This window comes from Lithobates pipiens, unplaced genomic scaffold, assembly GCF_037356315.1.
Source record: "Lithobates pipiens isolate NorthernLeopardFrog02 unplaced genomic scaffold, aLitPip1_a1.2 Scaffold_18, whole genome shotgun sequence".
Lineage (NCBI taxonomy): Eukaryota > Metazoa > Chordata > Amphibia > Anura > Ranidae > Lithobates > Lithobates pipiens.
The window spans coordinates 168,026,128-168,050,572 of NW_027507758.1; the positions used below are offsets into that span (position 1 = coordinate 168,026,128).

Consider the following 24,445-nt stretch of genomic DNA (forward strand, 5'->3'; position numbering starts at 1 on the left):
GGTCTGACAGGGTGGCTGGGTAATCCTTTAATATGATGGAGCCTGGTCAGCAGGGGGTCAGGTGGAAGATGAAATGGCCAGGTGGATGTCATGCCATGTCATGCCTAGGAGGAGATCTCTGATCTCGGAGGCAGAAGCCGAAAAAGTAAGGAGAGGAAGCTTAAAAAAGGAGTCTCCATTACATTTGGACATCCGGGCTGACATGGGAAGATCTGATAAGTTGGAGGCCTTAACGGGGTCCTGCCCAGTGCAGCAGGGAGCAAAGGACAGTGTGTGTACCTCAGCATACCCATGTGCATACAATGGGAAAAACTGCCAGATGCAGCAGTCTTTCTCATTGTATGCACCTGGTGCATAAGGACAGCGTTGTGCTAAATCATAACCCCTTGTCCTGGGGAGTTCTTCAGAGTAGCCAGGTGGATTGGTAGTATCTGCAAGCGTCAAACTGGGTAAAGTTCTACAGAGGAGACAGGATAACTCTACATACAGTTTGCCACTTTGTGCTATTCTACCAAAGGGAACCGAGAGTTCCTGGTCCGTAAAGGATCTTGATCATTTATTCCAGAGGGAGCACAGTTCAGGGTCTTCATTTTTGTACATAGAGAGATCTTCGTTTTTGTACACAGAGAAGGATGTCTGTCCTCATCTGTTGTTTTTCAAGTCAACTTGGGCATCCCATAATCCCTATACCCTTCCCCAATAAAACAACAAAAACAAGCCCATGGACTGATTACTTGTGTCTGGATGCAAGTTGGAAATGCATATTGCCTGGCTGTGCAGTAATCTAGAGGGGGGATAGGGGGAATCAAGATATCCAGCAGCTCCTATGGGGGTAGTGTTACAACACTTAATACTATCAAAGTGTATAAATGCAGCCATCTTCCCAGATGCTACATTACCTTTCACAGGTAATTCACTGTTGGGTGTTACCTCCACACATGGGGAGACCTCATCTAGGCCCAGAGGCCATCCCAAATCTAGCCACAGGACCAGTTAGATAAAGCCCATGGGTGGTAAGGCTTCTTCATCTGTCCCCAATGTGTCCTGCACTGACCACCCTAGCAGTTCAGCCCTGCAGAGGGCTCTCTCAGCCACTGGACCCCACCCACAACTGGCATATAAAGGAGCATTAACCCCACCCACTACATCACCAAAGCAGGGGCAACTACTACCAAAGCTCTAACACCTGCAGCTTGCTGTGGGGGCACCCGAGCCGAGCCACAGCTCCCTGTGTACATTCAGACATGGAGCCTTGGCCTGGCCCCGTCCCACCCCCTCTTTCTTCTCATTGGCTCACTGCCTTTGATTGACAGCAGTGGGAGCCAATGGTGCTGCTCTGCTGTCTCAGCCAATGAGGAGGGAAGTCCCAGACAGCCGAGTCTATCGTTCAACATCACTGGATTGAGATGGAACTCGGGTAAGCGTTAGGGGGGCTGAGGGGGGCTTCTGCACATAGAAGGCTTTTTATCTTAATGCATCAAATGTATTAAGGTAAAAAACCTTTTGCCTTTATAACCACTTTTTTGTTACACAGGTGTGAGTGGCTTTCACTTTATAACCAGGTGTGTCAGTGGGGACCAAGTAACTTTGTGGCAGAGCAGAGAAACCATCATCACCAGCAGTTTCTGCTGGGGTAAGCGCTACATTTACAACCAGTTGATGAACTTGGTTTGTTCCAACAACAGGATCACAAGAGCAACAGGCTATATCTATTGTGCAACAGTTAAATATACAAAGTAATGAACAAAGTACACAAACATACCTAGCAGAACAAATGTTGCAAACAAAATGAACGTAGTTTGTAGCTAGCTATTCAAGAAGCAATGTTTACATAAAAAACTATTGTGTGGAATAATTATTTTCAGCACTCTTTCAACCAACTCTCAAACCTCAAATATATCTGACATTTAAAACATTATGGCACTCTCCTGAATCTTTGTATAGACTTCAGTGGTGGGGGCAAAGTTCTAATTGTTGTCGGATTTAAGGCAATATAATGTTAGGTATTCCCAACATTCTAGTGATCACAACATGCTATCAGTAAACTATATTATCAAAGAGAGAAAAAATATCCAGCAATGTATCAACGTTCGTCTAATAGAGGAAGCAATATTTAGCAATAGAAATCCAGTAATTGTGTACTGCAGGGAAAAAGGTTTCTATTTATGAATGAAAGGTGCAGGAGTTGGGCTGATCTGAGGTCTTATGGTGAAGGAATTTGGACTGATCTGAGGTAGGAAGGTGCGGGATTTGGGATGATCTGAGATGTGAAGGTTCAGGAATTGGGGCTGATCTGAAAAGTGAAGGAACAGGAACTGGGGTGATGTGAAGTGTGAAAGTGCAGGAATTGGGGCCAATCTGAGGTAAGAAGTTACAAAAATTGGGACTGATCAGAGGTGTGAAGGTGCAGGAATAGGGGTGATGTGAGGTGTGATTGTACAAGAATTTGGATGATCTGAGGTGTGAAGGTGCGGGAATTGGGGCTGATCTGAGGTGTAAAGGTACAGGAATTGGGGTGTTCTGAGGTCTAAAGTGCAGGAATTAAGCTGATTTGAGGCATAAAGGTGCAGGAATTGGGGCTGATCTGAGGTCTGATGGTGAAGGAATTCGGACTGATCTGAGGTGTGAAGGTGCAAGAATTGTGATTATCTGAGGTGTGATGGGGTAGGAATTCGGACTGATCTGAGGTGGGAAGGTGTAGGATTTGGGGTGATCTGAGGTGTAAAGGTGAAGGAATTGGGGCTGATCTGAGTTGTGAAGGTTCAGGAATTGAGGTGAACTGATGTGTGATGGGGCAGTAATTAGGGTGATCTAAGGAGTGATGGGGCAGTAATTAGGGTGATCTGATGGGTGTAGATGCAGGAATTGGGTCTGAAGTGGTGTGAATGTAAAGGAATTGGGATCTTCTGAGGTCTGATGGTGCAGGAATTGGGATGATCTGAGGTGTGATGGGGCAAGAAATGTGAGGAAGCAATATTTAGCAATAGAAAGCCGGTAATTGTGTACTGTTGGGAAAAAAGTTTCTATTCATGAATGACACACACTGGTAAAAAAAGGTGGTAATTAATAGCAGCACGGTGTCAGTAAATGTATATACATTGTATATACACACACACATATACATATATATATATATATATATATATATATATATATATATATATATATATATAGTAGAAATTTAATGCTGGAATAAAGTTTTTTGTATTTGACATACTGCATCTATTTCACATTTATATCACCTAGGCCCTAGGGTATATCCTTCAATAAATGGCTTTTTTTTGTACATACCTGCTGATGAGGTTAATTTAATGCTAGAAACAGTTGCTCTTTTTTTTTTTTAAAGTTCCTTGATGTTATGGAATAAGCACAAGCATTATTGAAATACCTAACAATTGAGTAGCTATATCGCTCCACATCTAACATTTAAAGCATTGTGGCCCCTTTCTGAATATTTGTATATGCTGCATCTCAGTGGTGGTGACCAAGATTAGTGATGGACGAACTTCCGACAGGACGTTTCGTGAACGCGAACCGTGAACGCGGCCAAAAGTTTGCGAACCGCAAAGTTTGCGGCGGACCCCATTGACTGTAATGGCAGGCGATCCTTAAAAACCTCCAGGTCATATTTTCAGCCACAAAATACTTACTAGCCGTGCACACATAGTCCCACAACATGGACACTGACATCACAAAAGTATTAAGTGAATCTGGGATCGACAACGACAAGCATTCTTTTTTTATCTGTGAAATTTTGACAATTCAGGAGCGCATGAAGGCCATGGAGGAGAGGCAAGGTCAGGGCAGGCTATGAAGGGGATGCAGGAGAGAATCAGTGACACAGTCAGGGCAGCGCAGTCCTGTGCCAGTGTCCCAGTGTGCCAACTTGTGCTTGAGCCCCTCCCTCCGGCCGGCCCTTACCCCCACCTATGCAGGGCTCCACTGCGGTGGTCCAGAGGTGCCAGTCCAGTGCTGATCCTCACCCTGATAGAGAGCACTGACACCAGCACCGAGATAGAAAGAGAGCACTGACACCAGCACCGAGATTGAGAGCACTGACAGCAGCACTGATACCAGCAACTCGCTGCGGGACCCAAAAATATGACACTGCTCAACCTCTTCAAACAGGAGGGTACGGGCATATAGTACGGTGTGCTATTTTTTGTACAAGGAAGTGAGCCAAAGGTAGAAAAAAGATCCGTGTGCTCGATTAAATAAATCGTTTATAGAGTTATGCATATACATGGTCTACTAGTCACATGTGTTGAATTCCTCCGAGATCCATGCCTCATTCATTTTTATAAATGTGAGGTAGTCAACACTGTCGTGAGCTAGGCGAGTGCGCTTATCGGTCACGATCCCCCCTGCTGCGCTGAACGTCCTTTCGGACAGGACACTGGACAAGGGGCAAGCCAACAGTTCCATTGCAAATTGGGCAAGCTCTGGCCAGAGGTCAAGCCTGCCCACCCAGTAGTCCAGGGGTTCATCATTTTTCAGAGCCTCCACATCGGCCGTTAACCCGATGTAGTCGGACACCTGTCGGTCTAGGCGTTCCCTGATGTTGGATCCGGATGAGACCTGTCGATGGGTCGGCTGAAACAATGACCTCATATCAGAAGTCACCAACACATCTTCAAACTGCCGTCTTCTTGCAGGAGCTGTTGGATTGGTACCCGCAACTCTTTCTCTGGGAGTGGGAATTCCTCCTCTGCCAGCGCACGCAAAAGCAGATTGCAGCAGTACTCACAGCAAGGCCTGAAAGTGCTCCATTCTGACAGCCCTATGTGACGGTGGTAACATTTCAGCTATTTTGTGTTTGTACCGGGGGTCTAAGTACGTTGCCACCCAGTACTGGTCCTTGATCTTTATGCTTTTTATACGGGGGTCCCTGTTAAAACACTGGAGCATGAAAGCCCCCATTTGCACTAAACTGGAAGCGGTGTGGTGGCCTGGCTCCTGCTCATCATCCAGGATAATGTCGTCCTCCTCGTTCTCCTTTCCCCATCCACGCACAACAACAGGGATCCCAGAAAGGTTTAAAGCATGCTCTTCTTGCTCCTCCTCATCCGCCCCGGCACCACCCTCCTCTGACTCCTCTTCAGACTCCTGTTGTTGACTTGTCTCAGATAGAGTAGCCCCCCCTGGGAATTCATCCAACATTGTGACTTCCTCATCTTCCTGCTCCTGCTCCTCCGCGGCTTGATCAATGACACGACGCAATGCACGCACCATAAAGAAGGCATAATGTACCATGTCACTGATGGCGCCATGGCTGCGACTGACCAGTTTGGTGATCTCATCAAATGGCCACAGAAGTCTGCATGCGTCACGCATGAGCAGCCACTGGCACGGTGAAAAAAACCAAGCTCCCCAGAACCTGTTCTGCCGCAGAGTTCGTACAGGTAGTCGTTAACTGCACGTTTCTGCTGGAGCAGCCTATCAAGCATATAGAAGGTTGAGTTCCATCGCGACGGGCAATCGCAAATAAGACGCCTGACTGGCAGATTGTGTGACCGCTGAATGTCAGCAAGGGAGCCATGGCCATGTAAGATCTTGTGAAATGGGCCGAGATTTTCCTTGCCTGCCGCAAGATGTCCTGGACCCTAGGGTATTTGACAACGAATCACCACACGACCAAGTTTAAGACGTGTGCCATGCATGGCACGTGTGTAATTTTGCCCTGTTTCAATGCACCGTTGTCACACACCACTTTACCAACTGTCAAATTGAGCGGTGTTAGCCACTGATCTGCCTGTGAACGCAAAGCTGAAAGGAGTGCAGGGCCAGTGTGGCTCTTGGCTTCCAGGCACAACAGACGCAGCACAGCATGGCAACGTCTCACCTGGCATGTCGAATAGGTTCTGGGGATCTTGGGCGGCACAGCGGAAGAGACTAGCAGCGGAAAAGGTGGAGTTAGTCGAGGAGGAGAGGGAGGAGGATGGAGTAGGAGGAGGAGAAGAAGAGGCAGGCCTGCATGCAATCCGTGGCGGTAAAACCAAATCTACACGGGTGCCATGGGTTACATGCTTGACGGGCGTCAGAAGGTTCACCCAGTGGGCAGTAAAGTTATATACCTTCCCTGCCCGTGTTTGCTAGACCACGTGTCTGTAGTCAGATGTATCTTGGCACCGACACTGTGTGCCAGAGATACATTCACTTGCCGCTGAACATGGCCATATAGCTCTGGGATGGCCTTCTGTGAGAAATACTTCCTTCCTGGGACCTTCCATTGTGGTGTTCCAATGGTCACAAATTTTTGAAAGGCCTCCAAGTCCACCAGTTTATATGGCAGTAGTTGACGGGCTATCAGTTCTGACAAGCCAGCCGTCAACCGTTGGGCAAGAGGGTTATCCGGCATCATCATTTTTTTACGCTCGAACATTTGGCCCACGGAAGGCTGCCTTTTTCCAGAAAAACGTGAGGATGGCATGATGGAAGGTGGAGTGGAGGACAATTGTGAGGAGAGAGGAGAAGGAGAAGTAGAAGACAAGGCTGAACGGTGAGAGCCTGGAGTGTGGCTTTGTGGGTTCCGTTGCTCCTGGGAGCGCCAGATGTGACCGTACATGGTTGATGCCTCGCTCCTGATACATAGCAGTCTGCTTTGTCCCTCCTGTGCAATCTAAGTTCCCCCTGCTTCTCTCCCCTATCTGCTGGTCCATATCACCCTCTGAACTCCCCTCCTCTTCCTCTCTTGTGGGCACCCATGTGACATCACTAGACACGTTATCATCGACGTCACCTTCCCCACCGCTATAATTAGAGATCTCGGAGTAGGCAGCAACAGCGGAGACCAACCTCCTTGGGCTGATCTGGGTACTGTCGTCAGACTGCTGAGTGGCGGTTGTTGCTACCTCCTCTTCCTGATCCAATGCCAAGAATGGCTGCGCATTGGAAATGTCTTGTGATGGATCGGAAAATAATTCATGTGACTCAAGCGGAAGGTATATGGTGGTGGTGTTGTTGGTGGTAGTGTCTTTGGGGTGCACACAGCAGAGAGTGAAGAGGGTGCAGATCGAGAGGATGAGGAGGGTGCAGAAGAGTAAGGCTGAGTGAGCCACTCAACCAAGTCTGGTGTGTCCTTTGACGTAATCGCACGCACCTTCTGCAATTTGCCACTTTGGCTCAAGCCTGTTGCTCCTGCCCTACCCCTACCACCCTTGCAGAAGGACCTGCCTCTTCCTCTGCCTGTCATTTTTTAAATTACCCTGTGACAAAAGTCTCTAGAGAAGTGCAGTATGTATGTGGAAGGAGATATATAACACCCCGCTTCAATCTGTCGTTTTCGGGGGCCCCTGGTCTATCACACCAGTTATAATACTTTTTTTTTTTTTGGCAAGTAACTTTTTTATTATTATAGGGGCAAACAATACATATCATACACTTCAATGCAACAGTGGCGGAGCCAAAAGTGAAAAGAAAACGAACAGTAAGAGCTTATCGGCCTGCGGGGGAAAGCCACTTGGAGCAGGTACAAACCAGGCCAGACAGAGCTATCCACAGGCAGTATGTTCATCAACTTAAGCAAGTCAGAGATAAAGTCCAACCAATAGTAAGCTAGTCCTCAAAACTCTATTTCTAGTAAAGAGTGGCATGCCGAGGTTGCAGGTATCAACTAAATGTGTGATATACTTGTACTAATAACTAACCTATTCAAACACCCTCCCTTGGGAGAGTGTGGAAGAAAGACAGAAATAAGAGAGGGGGGAAAAAAAGAGAAGAAAAAAAAAAAAAAGGGCAAGAGGGAGCGAAGAGAGGATGTAAAGAAAAGGAGAGAAGGAAAAGGAAAGAATAGAGGTGGGTAGTCATCCTAAGTATTCCGCTTGTCTGTCAGGGCCGATCGCCCCTGAGGTTCCAGGGGTTCCAAACCACATCATGCGCTTCCAACCGATCCTGCATCCTGGCGGTATAATACTTTTTTTTTAATTGCGTTTGTCACTCTTTGTAGTATCGCTGCAGAACCGCTCAGCAGTCACAATGCTGCACAGTGGAAATGCACTATACTATGCTTTCTATATGTGCAAGTATTTTATACGTGTATTACACCCCTATATACTGCACACCAAATAGTACACCTATACCAGTCCTTAAAAGGACCTTTGTGGACCCAATTGTAGCTAGCTAGTAGCTAGTGAATTGCAGACTGTCCCTGCTCCAAAAACCAAACTGTCCCTCCCTACACTGAGAAACGACAGCTGCAGAATCGGTCAGCAGCACAGCAGTGCAGTGCACTATATATGCTTTCTATATTTGAAAGAAAGTATATTATACGTGTACAACCCTATATACTGTACACCTATAAAAGGACCTTTGTGGACCTAGTAGCTAGTGATTTGCAGACTGTCCCTCAGTCCCTACACTGATAAAAGACAGCTGCAGAATCAGTCAGCATTCAGCTCAGCAGTCAAGTATAATATGCTTTCTACGTTTGAAAGAAAGTATATTATACGTGTACAACCCTATATACTGTACACCTATACCAGTCCTTAAAAGAACCTTTGTGGACCTAATAGTAATAACTCGTGATTAAACTGACTGTCCCTGCTCCACACAGCATCCTGTCCCTACACTGACAAAAGACAGAATGTAAAATGGCCGCCAGATCAGGTCTATTTATAAGGTAGGGGGTATGTCCAATTGTCCATGTGCTGAAATGTCTCAATTGGCTGTCCTGTACCCCATGATGGATGTGTCATCATGGGTCAAAGTTCTTTCACAATGTAAACACATATGTCCACCACGCAAACAGTGGCAGAAGTCTGTCGGTTTGGCGAATCGCGAACGAGCAAAATTCGCCACGAACCGACCGACGGGCGAACCGCAAGGCCATCCCTAACCAAGATTACTAACAATGATTCAGCACTAAGGAGAATGCCAGCTAACAAACGTTTTAATGTTCTGGGAGTGGGAAGTTGTGAGCAAACGAAGGAGAGATGATGTCATGCTGTGATTTTAACACCCCCCCCCCCCCTTAAGCTGCAAAGAGCTGGAGGGAGAGGGTGCAGAAGCCTGACATTGCACCCAGGATCCACTGATCACGGTTGCAATACTTTGCAGGCTCTTGTGTAAAAAAAAAAAATACATAAATGCACATTTTCACCTGCAAAAATATGTGCATTTATTATTTCTTTACTTAAAGTGGTATTAAACCCAAAACCAAAAATGTAATATATTGCAGGTTACCAATCATTAGTTGCGGTGGCTGCATTCCTTTTCTTTTCTTTGGCTTTTGTTCCCTCTATTTTTACCTGGTTATCTGACCACTAATACACCTCCAATATTAGTGAGACACATCCAGGCCCAGACTGGCCATAGGGCAGCATGGGCATTTGCCTGGTTAGCCGGGGGCTGACGGGCTGCATGTCTGGGTGTGATATGCAGATCCAGTTACAGGTTTCAACATGCAGGGCCGGCCGCTGATGTTTCCACATATGCTGGGTGGTGGTGGGAGGAGTGGAAAGAGTCTCTTCATTACCAAGCTGATCCATGGCAACCCGGGCCACTGCTGAACAGGAAGCCCGTGTTCGCGCATGCCAGGTGAGCCGATGGTCACCTGGCAACCAGGACGCCAGGAGAGGAGGAGGGACGGAGAAGCAGAGGAAGAGCAGAGGAAGAGGCCTTATGCACCACCACCTACTGAGACCCACCTCCTGCACATGAAAGCCAGCAAGGTTCCTGTGGCCGCCTATAGGGAAAGCAGTGCGGCTGCTGGCTGGTGTACACCCGTCTCCATTCCTGCCAGTGAAGAGATCAGATCTGATGCTGCAGATCAGAGAGCATTGATTTTGCTAATAATAGCTATGATTTTTATCTCTTCAGTAACTGCAGTGTAATTAATCCTTGTGCACCCGCGGTCTTTGGGCACTCCTCTCCCTCAGCATTCTTGTGCCAGGCTTAAGATGAAAGGGAAAAAAAAATTCTACCCTTAACTGGATGAAGTATTTCACAGGCCTTGGAAGCACTAGTAGAACTAATGGTTAAAAAACAGTTATAAAGAAATATTCCTTTATAGCTGTCTCTGTAATTATTTATAACTGGCTCTGTGAGTAATGCTTTATAACTGGCTGTGCAGTACTAACAAAGCCAGTTATAAAGCATTACTCACAGAGCCAGTTATAAAGGAGTTTTGCTGAATAACTCACTCAGTAAGTAAAGCCTAATGCACATGAGCTGAATGTCAGCCGACAATCGGCCCATGTGTACGGCAACCGGTCCGACAGAAGCCGGTCATTCAACCCGGCTTCTGTCGAAGGCTCGTGACTGAAAAAGAGCCGTATTCTTAGACAATGGCTGAGACCGCTGACTGGAGTGTTCTGGCGGGAGGCATCCCCCATGTTAGAACACAATAGCTCAGCAGGGGTGATCGCTGTACTAACATTTTGTAGTTAGTACCCCCGTATACTACCCAATAATGGTTTTAACCCCCTGATTGCCCCTAGTTAACCCTTTCACCAGCGATCACCATATAAGTGCCACTGGTGATGCTGGTTAGCCAGTTAGTTATTTAGGTTCCCCGTCAGGTTTTTATATAGCGTCAGGGACCCCCATATACTACCTAATAAAGATTTTAACCCCCTGATTGCCCCTAGTTAACCCTTTCACCAGTGATCACCGTATAAGTGTTACGGGTGACTCTGGTTACTTAGTTCGCTTTTGATAGCATCAGGGCACCCACCATTTATTACCCAATAAAGGTTTAACCCCCTGATCACCCGGCGGGTGATATCAATTAGGTTTTAGGGTAAGGGTCTGCGCCACCCCAGGCAGCGCTAGGTTAGTGCCAGTACCGCTAACACCCATGCGCAAAGCATACATGTCCCGTAGTGGCATAGTATCTGAACAGATCTATATCTGATCTGATCAGATCTATACTAGCGTCCCAGCAGTTTAGGGTTCCAAAAAAACGCATTGTTAGCAGGATCAGCCCAGATACCTGCTAGCACCTGCGTTTTGCCCCTCTGCCCAGCCCACCCAAGTGCAGTATCGATCGATCACTGTCACTTACAAAACACTAAACACATAACTGCAGCGTTCGCAGAGTCAGGCCTGATCCCTGCGATCGCTAACAGTTTTTTTTGGTAGCGTTTTATATTTAAATCCTGAAGGCAGTGCTTGGTTTTCAGGGTCCCGTACGTGGCTAGACTCCCAAAAAGTCCCCCACGTGTGGTATCCCCATACTCGGGAGAAGCAGCAGAATTTATTTTGGGGTGTAATTTCACTTATGCCCATAGCATGTGTGAGCAATATATCATTTAGTGACAACTTTGTGCAAAAAAATAAAAATTTTGTAATATTCCTGCAACTTGTGGCAAAATATAAAATATTTCATGGACTCAACATGCCTCTCAGTAAATAGCTTGGGGTGTCTACTTTCTAAAATGGGGTCATTTGGGGGGGGGTTGTGCTATTTTGGCATTTTATGGCCTTCGAAACTGTAATAGGTAGTGAGCAGTGAAATCAAAAATTTGCACCCTTAGAAATCCTGAAGGCAGTGATTGGTTTTCGGGGTCCTGTACACGGCTAGACTCCCAAAAAGTCCCATATATGTGGTATCCCTGTACTCAGGAGAAGCAGCAGAATATATTTTGGGGTGCAATTCCACATATAACCATGGCATGTGTGAGCAATATATCATTTAGTGACAACTTTTTGTAAACTTTTTTTTTTTGTGTGTGTCATTATTCAATCACTTGGGACAAAAAAAAAAATATTCAATGGGCTCAACATGCCCCTCAGCAATTTCCTTGGGGTGTCTACTTTACAAAATGGGGTCATTTGGGGGGGGGGCTGTGTTATTTTGGCATTTTATGGCCTTCGAAACTGTGATAGGTAGTGAGGAGTGAAATCAAAAATTTGCATCCTTAGAAATCCTGAAGGCAGTGATTGGTTTTCGGGGTGCCGTACGCGGCTAGACTCCCAAAAAGTCCCACATATGTGGTATCCCAGTACTCAGGAGAAGCAGCAGAATATATTTTGGGGTGCAATTCCACATATAACTATGGCATGTGTGAGCAATATATCATTTAGTGACAACTTTTTGTAAACTTTTTTTTTTTTGTGTCATTATTCAATCACTTGGGACAAAAAAAAAATATTCAATGGGCTCAACATGCCCCTCAGCAATTTCCTTGGGGTGTCTACTTTCCAAAATGGGGTCATTTGGGGGGGGGGGGGTTGTACTGCCCTGCCGTTTTAGCACCTCAAGAAATGAGATAGGCAGTCATAAATTAAAAGCTGTGTAAATTCCAAAAAATGTACTCTAGTTTGTAGACGCTATAACTTTTGCGCAAACCAATAAATGTACGCTTATTGACATTTTTTTTACTAAAGACATGTGGCTGAATACATTTTAGCCTAAATGTATGACTAAAATTTAGTTCATTCGATTTTTCTTATAACAAAAAGTAGAAAATATATTTTTTTGAAAAAATGTCAGTCTTTTTCCTTTTATATCGTAAAAAATAAATATCGCAGAGGCAATCAAATTCGTTTGGGTACAACATTGCATGACCAAGCAATTACCAGTTAAAGCAGTGCAGTGCAAAATTGTAAAAAGACCTCTGGTTCTTAGGCTGACAATTGGTCCGGGGCTGAAGTGGTTAATGACTGGCTTTGTGAGTACTCCATTATATCTGGCTTTGTGAGCCATGCTTTATAACTGGTTTTGTAACCACTACTTTAGAAGTTTTAAAAGAGAACTGCACTTTAGAACAGGGTTTTTTTCTAAAGTAGTAGTTCTACTACTCAACCCTGTTCTAAGGCTACATTTGCACACGTGTTTGGGCACAATGCAAATGGCAAGGGCAGGTATCTGCTGATTCCTACTGCTGTTTTTGACACCTATGAGTGGCTAGCTGCGCTGCCTTTTGTGAATTCTGAAAGTGCAGGAATTGGGGCTGATCTGAGGTGTGAGGGTGCAATCCTCAGTTGATTTCTTACTATTATTCAAGTGGTTTACAGCATTTACTTTTAAGATTCATTTCCGTGTGCAGTTGACAGGTTTTTTTTGTTTTGTTTTTTATGTATCTGGCACTCTCAATTTCTTTGAAAACATTTTTCGCCACACTATGCCCAAAAGATTGCCCCTTCATTAGAGTAACCCTCATCTTGTGCTGCCTCCTTCTATTTTCAGGACTCCATCAAAACCGGAGTTAAAGTAATAAAATCCACACATCCTGGAACCCCACATCCCATCATCAACCACTCCCATGAGTGCCCCCCCCACCCCCCGGGCTGCTCAGTCTAAAATGCCCAGGCCTATTTTTTGTCCCAATCCTGGCCTGGACATATCTCTGGATGAGTGAGGACAGGAGGCACAACAGACAGCAGCATTGTCAGTCTGAGGGGGAGTGGAGTGTTTAATGGATTAGCAGATTTAGAACCACTAAAACTGCAACCAAACTCTATCTCACACTTATAATCAGTCACAGCAACATGTTTTTTTCCTTTTGGGATAAAGGTTTGCATGAATAAATAAATAAAAGATGATCATTTTATTCACCCCTGCAATTGTTAAAGTGAAGGTCCACCCAAAAGGGGAAATTCCGTTTTAAGTACTACTTCCCTGCCCTGCCACTTTTGGCATGTAATGATGGTGGCTGGTGCTCAAATTTTTTTTGGGGGGGTGGCGTAAAACAACCCCCCCCCACCAGATCCTCACTCACCCCATCCACCGTTGCGGCTTCTCCTCCCGGCTAATCTGGTCTTAAGATCCGCCTCTTGTCCTGATTGGCCGGAAGGAGAAGCCGAAGGACAATAGCAAATAATGATTCGCTAATGTCACAAGCACTCCGAGCCCAACCCTTTTGAATCCAATTAGAGCCTCAGGCTCTAAATATGTGCTTCAATAAAAAAAAAAAAAAAAATCATAAAAACCTATGAGTTCAGCACCCTGCATGTAAATTAGGGGGGGCAGTGCCACTGCACCCCTCATCACCGGCTTCTGCAGGCATGACATTTTTATGAGGGGGAGCAGGTACCTACCAATTGGCACATTTGTTCGGATCGCCTAGGCAATCTGAGCGGAAGTTCTCCTCTCCACCCTCCCTCCCTGCAGTCATCTGGGACACGTCATAGGTCACAGATGACTGCCGGACCATCCAAGACACGCAGCGCGACTCGTGAATGTGCAGAGCGCACCTGGCTGTGAAGCTGTCACAGCCGGGTGCCCACAGTTGAAATGCCGATGCCGGGGAGAGAAGAGGGAGACAAGCAATGGATAGTGGGGCAGGTGAGCGTGTATTTATTAAAATTCAGTAGCTACACTTTTTTTTGTAGCTGCTGACGTTTAATAAACATAGAAATGACTGGAGCTCCTCTATAAGGTTCCGTTCACATTTCTGCATTCCGAATTGTGGGTGGAATCGCCACGATTCTGCCTGCAATTTACATTCGTGGAAAATCGCGGGATGCCCGTGTGTTGCCTGTGCGTTGCCTGTTGATTTTTTTAGCACCCAAATGCAGCGCAATTTTCCTGTTGCCCAAAGGAAATACAGGAGCTTCTTTTTGGCGATGGGCGTCCCTCAATTGATTCTATTTGCGTGTTTTTACCGCGATTGTCACCCCCACACACGGATATGTGAACGGAGCCTAAGCGGTTTTTCTCATCTATAAACTCATACATTCAGCTGGAGAGAATGTGCTATGAAAACAATAGACTTACTGGCTGGATCACCAGAAAAAAATAGAGAAGCCTAAGGTATGGTTCACACCTGTGCAGTTTGTTTTTGATCCATTTCTGCAGTGCTTTTTGCAGTGTGTTTTGCATTTGTTGCTGCATTTTGCATTTTTAATGCTTTTTTTTAGCCAATTTGTTGTTGGGCAGATTAACCACTTGCTGTCTGCCCACCGTCAAATGACGCCTGGGCAGTGCGGCTCTCGTTCTGGGTGGACGTTTTATGATGGTCTCCCAGAACGATCGCTCGCACACCCCCAGGGGTGTGAAACGCAGTGATCGGTGCCACGGCGCATTGCTAGGACACGGCGCGACCCCGATCTGTGTAAAGAACCGCGGCTTTTTAACCATGTTATCGTCTGTGTCCAATCACAGCCGGTCACATGTAAACACTGAGATGCCGGTAATCAGTGCTCCTCGCCTCATACTGACAGAGTGTGAGGAGAGGAGAGCCGATCAGTGGCATCTCCTCACAGGGGACAGTTGGTATGTAATCAGGGCACTGATCATCAGTGCCCTGATTACAATTAGTGCCCACCAGTGCCAGCAATGATTGTCCACCACTGCCAGCAATCAGTGCCAACCAGTGCCCACAATTGCCACCAATCTGTGCCCCCAAGTGCCAGCAATCAGTGGCCATTAGCGATGCCAGTCAGTGCTGGCTATCAGTGTTGCCCATCAGTGCCCATCACTGCTGCCCATCAATGCTCATCACTGCTGCCCATCAATGCCACCCATCAATGCCCATAAGTGCTGCCTATCCATACCGCCTATCTGTGCCCCCAGTTCCGCTTATCTGTGCCCACCAGTGCCGCCTATCTGTGCCCAGTGCCCACCAGTGCCACCCATAAGTGCCAATTATAAGTGCTCATCAGTGCCACATATCAGTGCCACCTAATCAGTGCCCATAAGTGCTGCCTCATCAGTGCCCAAAAGTGCCATCTCATCCTTGACCATCAGTACAGCCTATCAGTGCCCATCAGTGCCGCCTCATCAGTGCCCATCAGTGAAGGAGAAAAATTACTTTACAAAATTTACTGACAGAAATTGTGGAAAAAAAAAATGTTTTCAAAATGTTTGGTCTTTTTTTTGGAAAAAATAAAAAACCCAGGAGTGAATAAATACCACCAAAAGAAAGATCTATTTGTGTGAAGAAAATGATAACAATTTCACATGGTTACAGTATAGCATTGGCCACACAATTGTCATTCAAAGTGTGACAGCTCTGAAAGCTGAAAAATTGCCTGGGCAGGAGGGGGGTAGGTGCCCTGTATTAAGGTGGTTAAAAAACACAAATAGTGGGAAAATCGCAGCAAAAACACACTACATGCTTTTCTACAGCATCTCTATTGAAGTCTATTGAACCAAAAATGCACCATTTTGCTTTTAAAAAAGTCCATGTCCCTTTCCAAAAACACAGTGGCTGAAAAAAGCATGGGTGTGAACATGCCTCATAGGAAACCATGTTAAATGGACTGTAGTTAATTTCTCTAAAAAGCAAAATGCATAAAAAAACGCATAGGTGGGAACTGAGCCTAAAAAAGGAAATGAATAAAGCCACTGAATCTAAGAATTGGTAAGCTGCAATATAACAAATGTTTGCTTTTGGGTTTAATACTGCTTTAAAGGTGAACTTAGCCTTTATAATGTAATGTTGTTTTATTTAAAAAGTCTACTCACCACATTTGGGGTAGGTGACAATCAATAAATCATCATCTCTGGCTTCAAATGTTTCCAGCGCCTCAAACATCTCCTTACTGCAGATGGTGCTGGGGTATAGAATCCCTTTATAATTAAACAGCAAATCCTCAGCCGATGTTTTTTCGGTTGACTGTAATGTGTCCAGTAACATTTCCCGATTTGTTTTCTGCTTAGATTGAGCCATGTTTTACTGTTGTGAATAATACCTGGAATAGTCAGCAGTTGTGGTTCTCCCTATTTATACAGGCAAAGGGTGTGTTTGTACATTGTGGACAAGAATATCCAGGGTCAGGTGCCAAAAATGCTTAGTCTTTTTGCTAAGGTAATAAATACCCTATTACTGATGAAAGATTATCTGTCATAAATGATTATACATTACAACATCTTATTTTGTTATTTTTAATCAGGTATTTTCTATTTGAACAAATGGTTTATTTTACATACTTACATACATATTTTACTTGAAAATAGGCATTTAAAAAAAAAAGAGGGGGGTATTAAACAGATCAAACTCTATAGACAGTGTTTCTGGCAGTGACAGCTGGTGCTAAATATTCTGGGGGGCAGCAAACAAACCTGACAACCCCCTGGGAGAGGGACGGCGGTGATCAGTGTACCCCCCCACCCCACCCCACGGGAGACAGAACGCGACGATCAGTGGCCTTACTTTAGGAGGCCGATGCTGATGCTGCTCCTTGCTCCAGGGAAGAGCCTGGGCCATTGCTTTTTCTCGCGGCCGAATAGGAAGTGGGTCCCCCTGAGACCCGATTGGCCAGGAGACCTAAGACTTCCCAGCCAATTGGGTCACAGGAGCCGCTTCCTGATTGGCCAGGAAGGGAATCAGGAAGACAATAGCGAATATTATTTGGCTATTGTCACACAACTGGGTGGGCTCATGGCACAGTGCTTTGCACCCCGAGCCCACCCATTTTTTAGCCAATTAGAGCCTCAGGCATGCAGATTAGGGGTCAAGTGCATGGATCAGGGGCCTGCGCCCCTAATTGACAGGTCGCCACTGGTTTCTGGTCACCTTAATTTAATAGCAGATACACAATATACCAGTGAAACTGTTGTGATTGTGTGTATAAATAATCGGGGATAATATGTTATTACAGACACTATCCTTGATGGTGAAAGATGTACGCACAGCGGAGGTGTCCTCACGAATTGCATCAATCTTGTCTTTGAAGTGATTGGCAATCTCTTGGGCAGTGAGTAGCGCAGTTGTCCACAAGAGGATAGCACTGGTACATGTAACTATCTCAGTCTGAGCGGTAGTGTAATTAGAGATGCAGCACAGCACTGGAGCCAGCTGATGCTTTCTGTATAGCGACCCCTTCTGTCCCCTTCTGTCACATGGACAAGGCAAAGGGGGTGGAGCCAATGGGGGCGGCAAAATTAGGTTTCGCCTAGGCTGTCAAAAATCTTTCCACCAACCCTGATTGAGACCCCTAGGTTGGGTTGATAGCCATTTGCGCTCCTAGGTCCTCTGTCACTAGGGACCATACAGTTCCGGTAAGCGGCAATGTGTCTGTAAGTGGAGGCATCTGTTCAATTCACTGCACGCTTCTGGGGTGTTTGATTGAATTTCTCACCGGGATCAAGTTCACACATTGTGCACAGACTACCTCGCAGTTCTCTATTGGATACATATTTATATGGACTCCTCTTGTGTTTTGATTTTTTCACTGGGATTCAACATTTATATTTTTATTTTTATTTATTTTATTTTTTTATATTTTTTTGTCACATCAGTGAACACGTTTGGGAGACCCAAATCAACTCTGCCGCTCATAGTAGCCCCGACTCTATTCAACATCATTGTAGCATTTATCTCTCCAATCCGATGGGCACCACTTATGTACGTCCCTTGGTCATTCTTTTACAAAAAATGTACCCACCCTTCCCCCCTCCCCCATCCCAATCCCCTATCCCCCCCCCCCCATGGTCTCTCCTCTGTATCAGGTAAGCTACCGGGTCCACCCATGCTTTTTCCCAAGCATTCTATCTCTTAACAAATCCCGATTCCCCTAATTCTCCACTGTGCTTTAGGTACTCCAAATTGTGAATTCTATTCATTTTACTAAACCATCTTTTCACAGAGGGGGTCTTGGGGTTTCCCCAGTAACAGGGGATTAAACTCTTTGCGGCATTTAATAAACTTGGGATCAATGATTGCCTATATTGTTTGATGGGCATAGTGGTCCCATGCAGTAGGCATACCCTAGGGTCCTCTGAGATTTTTAGACCGGTAATTCCTTTGATTATTGATAATACAGTCTGCCAGAAAACATTTATTTTAGGGCATGCCCACCAGATGTGGACCACAGAACCCTTCTCTGTGCATCCCCTCCAACATAAATTTGAGAGCCCTTTTTGGAAGTGGTGTATTTTATTCGGGGTTATATACCACCGGGACATGCACTTATAATTCATTTCCAATATACTGCAATCCCATGAAATTGCGTGCGGCATCTGTAGGATCTTCTTTATCTCTCTTTCTGAACTTCTAATCCCCATCTCTTCCTCCCACCTTTTCATGTATGTGGGGGGGTTCCGATATTTTTAAACCCATCAGTATTTTATATATCTTTGTGGTCACTCTCTTTCCATCCGTCCCCGCATACAGCTGCTTTAATGGGAGTAGGTCGTTTGCGGGTCTGATCGGATGTGGGAGGGACTCCATGAAATGTTTCAACTGAGTGTACCTCCACCAATTTATTTCTACGACCTCTTTTTGCTTCTTTAATTCCTGTAACGTGCAAATCTTCCCATTATTCATAATATCCCTTACTTGTGCCTCCCTCTTACTAATCCACCCTCTAAATGCCCTGTCTTTCCCAGGTGCAAAATAGTTAGTATCACATAAAGGTATTAACGGGAAATTGTAATCCCATTTTTGTTTTTCGTGAACCCTATCCCATATTACCATAGAAGTGCGAGTGATTATATGTGTGTGAGCATCTAAATCTCTTAAGTGTGTCGGAATCCAAATCACTCTGCCTAATAATGTATTACTTATCCCTATTTCTAACTTAACCCACCTTTTTTCTTTATTATCCTTTACCCAGTCCACCACCCGTGCCAATAATATTGCATGATAATACATTTTAATATCTGGAGCCCCCAAGCCCCCTTGAGTCTTATCTCTAGAGAGTATCCCCAGACTTATTCGTTTTTTTATTCCACCAGAAGAGCCTACGAAATAGCAGATTTAGTTTAATAAAGTATGAATCGGGAATCGGGATTGGTAACATTTGGATTTTATATAGTATTTTGGGGGGTATTATCATCTTTAAACAGTTTATCCTATTAATCCAAGATCTCTGTCTAGGGGCCATAATATTTAGTTGTGTTTTGATATCATTCATTAACGGATGGAAATTGTGTTGGTATAACTTGTCTTGTGAAGCAGTTATTTTAACCCCTAAATACTTAATTTCCTTATCCCTCCACATGAAAGGAAATTTTTGTTTAAGCCCTTGAACCTCCGGTGGGGTAAGATTTATATTCAAAATTTCCGATTTTGCAGGGTTCATCTTAAAATTTGATACTTCCCTGTACCGTTTTAAGATGTTCAATAAACACGGGAGGGTTGTCCCCGGGCTTGTAACATAAAACAGGACATCGTCAGCGTACGCAGCTATTTTATGGGCCTTATTGTCGATCTGCAGACCTTTAATTTTGGAGTTCGATCTAATCCTTGTCAGCAGTGGTTCCATTGATAAAATAAATAATAAAGGGGATAGGGGGCAACCCTGCCATGTCCCATTGAACATCTCAAAGAGCAGTGATAGGGACCCATTTATTTTGACCCTTGCTGTGGGGTGTTTATATAGAGCGTTTATCTGGCCTAACATCTTCGGGCCTACCCCAAATGCCCCCAGAGAGTTTAACATGAATCCCCAGTCTACTCTGTCAAATACTTTCTGGGCGTCTATAGACAGTAGCAGCCCTGGGGATCCACTCTCTTGCATTTTCTGCGTAACCAAAAGGGTTCTAATACCATTGTCCCTGCTCTCCCTGCCCGGGACAAATCCCACTTGGTCTGTGTGCACCAGATCATTCAATACAGTTTTCATTCGGTTGGCTAAAATCTTTGCGTATAATTTTAGGTCGGCGTTTAACAAAGAGATGGGCCAGTAACTAGAATACAGCGAGGGATCTTTCCCCTCCTTGGGGATAATGGTGATCTCCGCCTCAAGTGCTTCCCATCGTATCTCCCAATCCCCACCTATCCCATTCATATAGGATACCATTTTTGGGACCAGGATATCACTAAATTTTTTGTAATAGGCTGCCGTGAACCCATCTGGGCCTGGACTTTTCCCAGAGGCGATATCTTTTAATATTCTAAATAGTTCTGGTTCTGTTATCGGCTCCTCCATTGGGCCAGCTTTATCTGGATGTAATTTCCTCAGTGTACAACCTTCTAAGAAGACCCTAGTGTTCTCTGATCTATTTTTAAACTGTATCTGGGGATTCATTTGGATTTAATAAGTAAAGGTTCCCATAATATTCTTGGAAGGCCTGGGCAATCTCTGGGGTAGAAAAGACCTTCACCCCTTTCCCATTTTGTATACTCTCTATAAAATTGACATTATTTTTCTGTTTTAACCTTTTAGCGAGATAATTGCTTGACATATCCCCCCACTGGCACCTCTCTTTCTTAAGCCGGTAATAAATTGTTCGGTTTTCTTGTTCAATAACATATTTTAATCTCTCTTTCTTAATAATTAATTCCTGCTCTACTCCAATTCCTCCACCATTTTTATATCTCTGCTCCAACACATAGATTTCTTTATATAACCCGTCTCTGATCTGTACGTTAGCCTTTTTCTTTGCAGTTTCGATTGAGATCAAGATACCCCTAATATAGGCCTTATGTGCCTCCCGTACCGTGGCTTCCGATGTGATGCTACCGCTGTTTGTGGAAAAAAAAAATCCAATTCTGTTTTTAACTTATCTACAACCTCCATGTCTTCCAGTAGGACTTCATTCAGTCTCCACCTGTTCGCCACCTTTCGTTCCCCTTCTATCATAAATTTTATTGGGGGCTAAAAGTAAAACCTCAGGAGGAGAAAGAAGATCTTTAGTGGGTATACACACCTCATCACAAAATGTAGAGTTAGAGGGTGAGGAGGGAAACCCCGTAGTAGGATTTGATAAGCACTTATCATCTAAAGACATGATGGCTGAGATGTTCGCCAGGTTGGAAGAATCTATACAAGGGAAGTTAGTCTCTATTCATGAAGATATGCATGGCATGCTTAAAAGAGTGGAGGAGGTAGAGGCAAAAATTGATTCCCAGACACTGGCCATATCAGAGCTTAAAGAACAGGTGGAGGAGATGCAGAGGGAGCAAAATTTCCTCTGGTACAAATTGGAAGACCAGGTAAATCACAGCAGAAGGAAAAATCTAAGGATTAGAAGACTCCCAGAAATTGCAGGTGAGGATTTAAAACAGAAGATGGATAATATTTTTTGCCCGATGTTGGGGACAGTGGAGCCAACAAAAATCAAATATGAGAGAATCCACAGGATTAGTAAACCGGTAGAGATAGCAAGGGAAACACCCAGAGATGTGATTGTCAGATTTCACAATTATAGTGATAAAGATCGGATCTGGACAAATTTAAAGGTAACACCGGCGAAATATGAGGAGTCACTTTTACAGATTTTTCCTGATCTAGCTCCGCTCACACTTAGGAGGAAAAAGTTGCTGAAATCCCTTCTAGGAGCACTCATTGAAAACAACATACAGTATTATTGGGGTTTCCCAGCTTGCCTTATTGGTAAGAAAAAGGGGCGTACGGTAACTTTGAGATTTCCGGAGGATACGGAGTCGTTCTGCAGCAAATTAGACATTGCGTTGGTAGATATTTCTGGCTAGTGGGAAGTTAAAGTGAACTCCTTAAGTAGTGCTGTCCACCAACAATGGCATCTGATTGATAGAAGGAAGAAACCCCCCAAGAACTAATAAGAAATGTGGCTTAAAAGTGCTGCTGACAGAAATGGGGGGAAGGAAGAGGAGAGGGAAGGGAAAAAAGAAAAAAAAAAGGGAAGGAAAGGAAAGGGAAAAAGAGAATAAGAGAAAAGAAAGAGAGAAAAAAAGAAAAGGGAAGGAAAAAGGGCAATGGACGGGCAGGGGGGAACACCACCCTCTGAGGGGGGGTGGAATGGGTGGGGGTAGCAGAGGCCTGCTGTGAGAACCACAATTAGAGCTCCATCTTGGGGGGAGGGATCCTGTGAAGGTATTGGGCAACCATGGATCCCAGAGCCTTTGGCAAGGCATTTCCCCCTGTTCTGGTGATGGGGGACAGGGTGGGGGGGAAATGGGGGTGATGGGGTGTTTAGGAGTAGGGGGTGGTCTCTCCTCTGTACAGGAAAAGGGGCAACCAAGGGCTGAAACTGCCAGAGTCGGGAAGTGGCATGAAGCCATCAGTTTGGGGTACGGGCCCTGGGAATATCGGATGTTGAGATTGGTAGGATGGGTCGGTGGGAGTTATTATTTTGCTTAGATGGCCACATTAAAGGTAGTAACATACAACGTTAGGGGGCTTAATACCCAGATTAAAAGAGCCAACATTTTACGAGAAATGAAACATTTAAACGCCGACATAGTTCTCCTTCAAGAAACGCATATCGTACAGGCCTCTAGTTTTAAGATTAGGTCTGGTGATTACCCGACCTGGTTCTATGGGGATGCCCCAACCAAATTGGCTAGGGGAGTCGCTATAGGCTTTGCGAGAGGTGTAAGGTTTAATCCCGAGGAAATAATGGCAGATCTGGAGGGACGCTACCTATTTATAAAGGGCAGAATAAATGAAGTCCACTACTCAATAGCTAATATTTATGGCTCCAATAGAAACCCAATCGGATTTCTCCTGGGAGTGGTGGACAAGTTTATGAAGTTTAAAAGGGGCATGGTGTTGATGGGAGGAGATTTTAATTTTAGTATGGATCCCACGATGGATAGCATGTCCCACACACAGCAGACGGAGAAGGAATTGCGGAAATTATTAAAAAAGAAGTTACATCAACATCAACTGATGGATGTGTGGAGAACTCAACATCTAAAACTACGAGACTATTCCTTCTATTCCGAGGTGCACGGGACGTTCTCAAGGATTGACCTTTTACATGCATGTTAATTAATATTCTGTTTATTTCACTTGTGTGGATAAGTTATTTGTATGGTTTGATTCACATGCCATTAATATTGGGGTATTCCTACCTTCTTAATTTAGAGTGACCTTCACTGCTCAATATTGGTAAATAATTGGTTTATTTTTAGCGCAGCTCCATTTTGTTCTTATCTCTGTTTGGCGTTGTATAACGTCTTGAGTTGCAGCTTGGTTTTTAGCAAATAGTGCAGTTTTCTTAATGTTTTTTTTTTTATAAAAATTAATCAGTCTTGGATCACCACCAGCTACCAAGCACCCGATGCTGATGTAACCGATTCATTTTTTTTAAATGTCAGATCCCTGTTATGCTGAGTGACTATCCTCTTCCTCCTCAATGAACATGCTGATAGCTTGTAAGAACATTTTTGGTTCTGGGTGCCGCCACCAGTGGCTAAGGCCCAATTTTGCAGCCCCTGTTTAACAGGGGCATGTAATTACAATTTTTGATGCAATATTTTGCAGGAGGGTTAGTTGCTGCGCTCAACTACAATATCTGTGAGGGGTTGCAGTGTTGTGGCAAAAGCACCAGTGGCTAAGGCCCAATTTTGCAGCTCCTGTTAACAGGGGCGTGTAATTACAATTTTTGATGAAATACTTTGCAGCAGGGCTCATTCCTGCACTCCAACTAGAGTATCTGTGAGGGGTTGCAGTGTTGTGGTACCAGTGTCTAAGGCAGAATTTTTCTGCCCCTGTTCAACAGGAACATGTAATTACAATTCTTGATCTAATATTTCACAGCAGTGCCCATTCCTGCAATAAAACAAAAAAAGAGCGACAAGTTTGAAAAAAAACACAATATTTTGTACTTTTTGCTATAATAAATATCCGATTTTTTTTTGTGTGTATGTATTCTCTACACATTTTTGGTAAAAAAAAATCACAATAA

General features: G+C 44.6%; 1 protein-coding gene across 1 annotated transcript in view; it reads right to left on the minus strand.

Annotated features, from left to right (window-relative positions):
- LOC143987556 (sulfotransferase 6B1-like) overlaps positions 1–16,599 on the minus strand; it is a 60,200-nt gene extending 43,601 nt beyond the window's left edge. The window contains exon 1 of the mRNA XM_077486358.1: positions 16,352–16,599. Within this exon, the coding sequence (XP_077342484.1) occupies positions 16,352–16,556 (205 nt within the window). The 5' untranslated portion in view covers positions 16,557–16,599. The remainder of the gene's footprint in view (positions 1–16,351) is intronic.
- Positions 16,600–24,445: the final 7,846 nt, after the last annotated feature.